The sequence below is a fragment of the Lucilia cuprina genome, chromosome 3 (assembly GCF_022045245.1).
Source record: "Lucilia cuprina isolate Lc7/37 chromosome 3, ASM2204524v1, whole genome shotgun sequence".
NCBI lineage: Eukaryota > Metazoa > Arthropoda > Insecta > Diptera > Calliphoridae > Lucilia > Lucilia cuprina.
In genome coordinates this window covers 26,584,855-26,587,416 of record NC_060951.1, presented here as the reverse complement: position 1 = coordinate 26,587,416, position 2,562 = coordinate 26,584,855, and the positions used below count along the sequence as shown (strand labels likewise).

Here is a 2,562-nt window from a genome sequence, read left to right as displayed (position 1 = left end):
GGGTATTATATGGTCGCATACAAGGTCCCCGTCCGAAACACACATTATCAAGTAACGATATAAGTAGATACAAAAATTTATTGAAATATTGCTTTTATATACAGAAATGTTTTTTTACGGACTTTTCTTTCCAAAATCCACTTTCACTGTGTTAAACAAGTTGCATTATCTTTAATTAAAATAGTTAAGTATAAACGTAGATATTTAAATCATTCTATTAAAAACAAGTAAGAGTTCTATATTCGGCTGTGCCGAATCTTATATACCCTTCACCATGATGTGTTTAAAGCCTTTTGTACCTTTTGAAGAACGAAAAAGTACCATGTTTACATATTCATAAATCAAACATTTGTTGTTGGATATTTTTACTGGGGAAAAAATATTCAGTAAAATTAAAAAATTCTCTATCAACGAACTGTAATTTTTTCCGCACTCTTACTTTCTCGTTGCAAGTTTTCGAAAGTATGCGAACGGAATCCAATAACAATTGTTGCAAATTGTTACAAATTATCGAGTATGCTAACAGACCTAATATTTATTACGACATTCAGCTGTTCAAGTGTTGAGACATGATGATCGAAGAGGGAAATCATTACATAGTTGTATAACAAATGTACAATCAGAGTTGGCTAACATGATTTGACAAAGATTACATAAAAACAAGTAAAAAAGTATAGTCGGGCGTGGTCGACCATATGATACCCAACACCAGTTATGAATATTAAATGTGATTTATTTTTCATAATTTCCCTTGTTCCGATACATTTAAGCTAATTTTCTGAAAGAGGCTTTATATGGGGGCTAGGGGCAAATATGGACCAAGCACGATAAAATTTTGTGAATATATTTATATTTACACAATATTTTATTGTGCTGAATTTCATCGCGATATTTGTGTTTATAAGTTAATTTGGGACATTCAAGTAATTTTCTGAAGAGGACCTAGGGTCAAATGGGGCCCGATCTTTATGAAATTTGGCAGGGTCATCAAGACCTATATAAATTCAATTAAAGAAAATAATAAAATAATAATAAAATAATAAAAAATAATAAAATTCTAACTAACAATCAATTCAGTATAATTCAGTTCTTAATGCTAATTTGGACACTCTTGTTTATGTAACGCATAGACATTATGAGATATAATTAGAAATAGATCATATTCTTATCACTAGCGCACTTGAAAACCCACCCTTAAAAGGGAATATGAAATTGATAAGATTGAATGCATAAAAAGAATGCATGAGGTCTTATCTTAGTTCTTAGTTAGTTTTAAGATTTTGTTTAATAGTTCTTAAGTTTTTAGTTTTAAACATAACTTTAGTGTTATTCAAGATTCGTAAGAGTGCTTTACAACCACTCGCGGTCTTGTAACATTCACTGGTAAAATTTGTATTTTTACTTAATACATTTTTTACATTTGGTCCTTCGAGCCGGATCAGTCCCGTGGCCAGGTTCACTGTTCGTGAAAAAAGCGTCAATCTCGGCTTTGACAGAGATTGAATTAGCAACAGCTAATTATAAATTTAATATATGTGAAAAGTATATTAAATAATAAATAAAAAGAATATAAAAAAGAAGTATACAATATGTCGACAACAATAGAAGAAGACCTAGAAACTAGGCTACGAAAGTACATGGAATCCATGATAATCTCCATTAAAGAAACGATGAGAGATAAGTTAAAAAGAGCTCTAAGAGAGCCTGAAAATGATCAAAAAGAGCAAGAAGCTTCAAGAGAGCTAGAGGATGCTCCAAAGAAGGACAAGGCGCCAAAGGAGGTTCCAAGAGAACCAGTAAAAACTCCACGAGAGTTTAAGGTGACTCCACGAGAGTCAAAAAATTATTCAAGAGAGCATAAAATCTCTGTAAAAAATGAGATAATGAAAGCTCCACGAGAGCTGGAAATGGCATCAATGCCAGAACAGGGTTCAAGAAACCAGGAAAAAACTCCACGTGAGTTAAAAGGTGCTCCAAGGGAGCATAATGAAGACTGTTGCGATAAAAAGAAGGAGATAACGGAAAATTATGATAATGATCAGACGGTGGTTGCCGTTAAAGAAGATTATCTGCATGAGGAAGATACTAATTCTAAAAAACAAAAAGAAGAGAATAAACAAAACACAGAAGTGTTTAAAAAGATAACAAAGAGAACAAATTTTGGGAGATTGAAAAGAAAATGGGAAGATCAAGAGAAGGTATAAGCGGAGTTATAAATTTGTTTAATTCTGTAAGCGATATTGACGAAAAAATTATACAGTTGAGCAACTCTATGAAGCCATTGGAATATTGCTATTCTCAGTGCGGTATGTTCGAAATGGACATAATGATTCAGTGGCACAGATCAAATGTCAAATACGAAAAAGTAGTACAATTACTAGGGCAGAGAAGAGCTAAAATTAGTAAAGAAGCAGAAGAATCTTATTACAAATTCAGATTTATTTTAACAATTGAACACTCTGAAGAAACCGATTCAGTTAGTGGGTTGTCTAATGTTCCTGCTTACATTTCCCCGGCAAGTCCTCACTATGGAGGATTTTATGATGGGGACAACACATACTT

The 2,562-nt window shown here is 32.5% G+C and overlaps 1 protein-coding gene across 1 annotated transcript; it reads left to right on the top strand.

Moving 5' to 3' along the window:
• The first annotated feature begins 1,385 nt into the window (after positions 1 to 1,385).
• On the top strand, positions 1,386 to 2,204 carry LOC124418941. The gene has a single exon (XM_046946941.1). The coding sequence runs from the start codon at positions 1,590 to 1,592 to the stop codon at positions 2,202 to 2,204; it is 615 nt and encodes a 204-aa protein (XP_046802897.1). The 5' UTR covers positions 1,386 to 1,589.
• Positions 2,205 to 2,562: the final 358 nt, after the last annotated feature.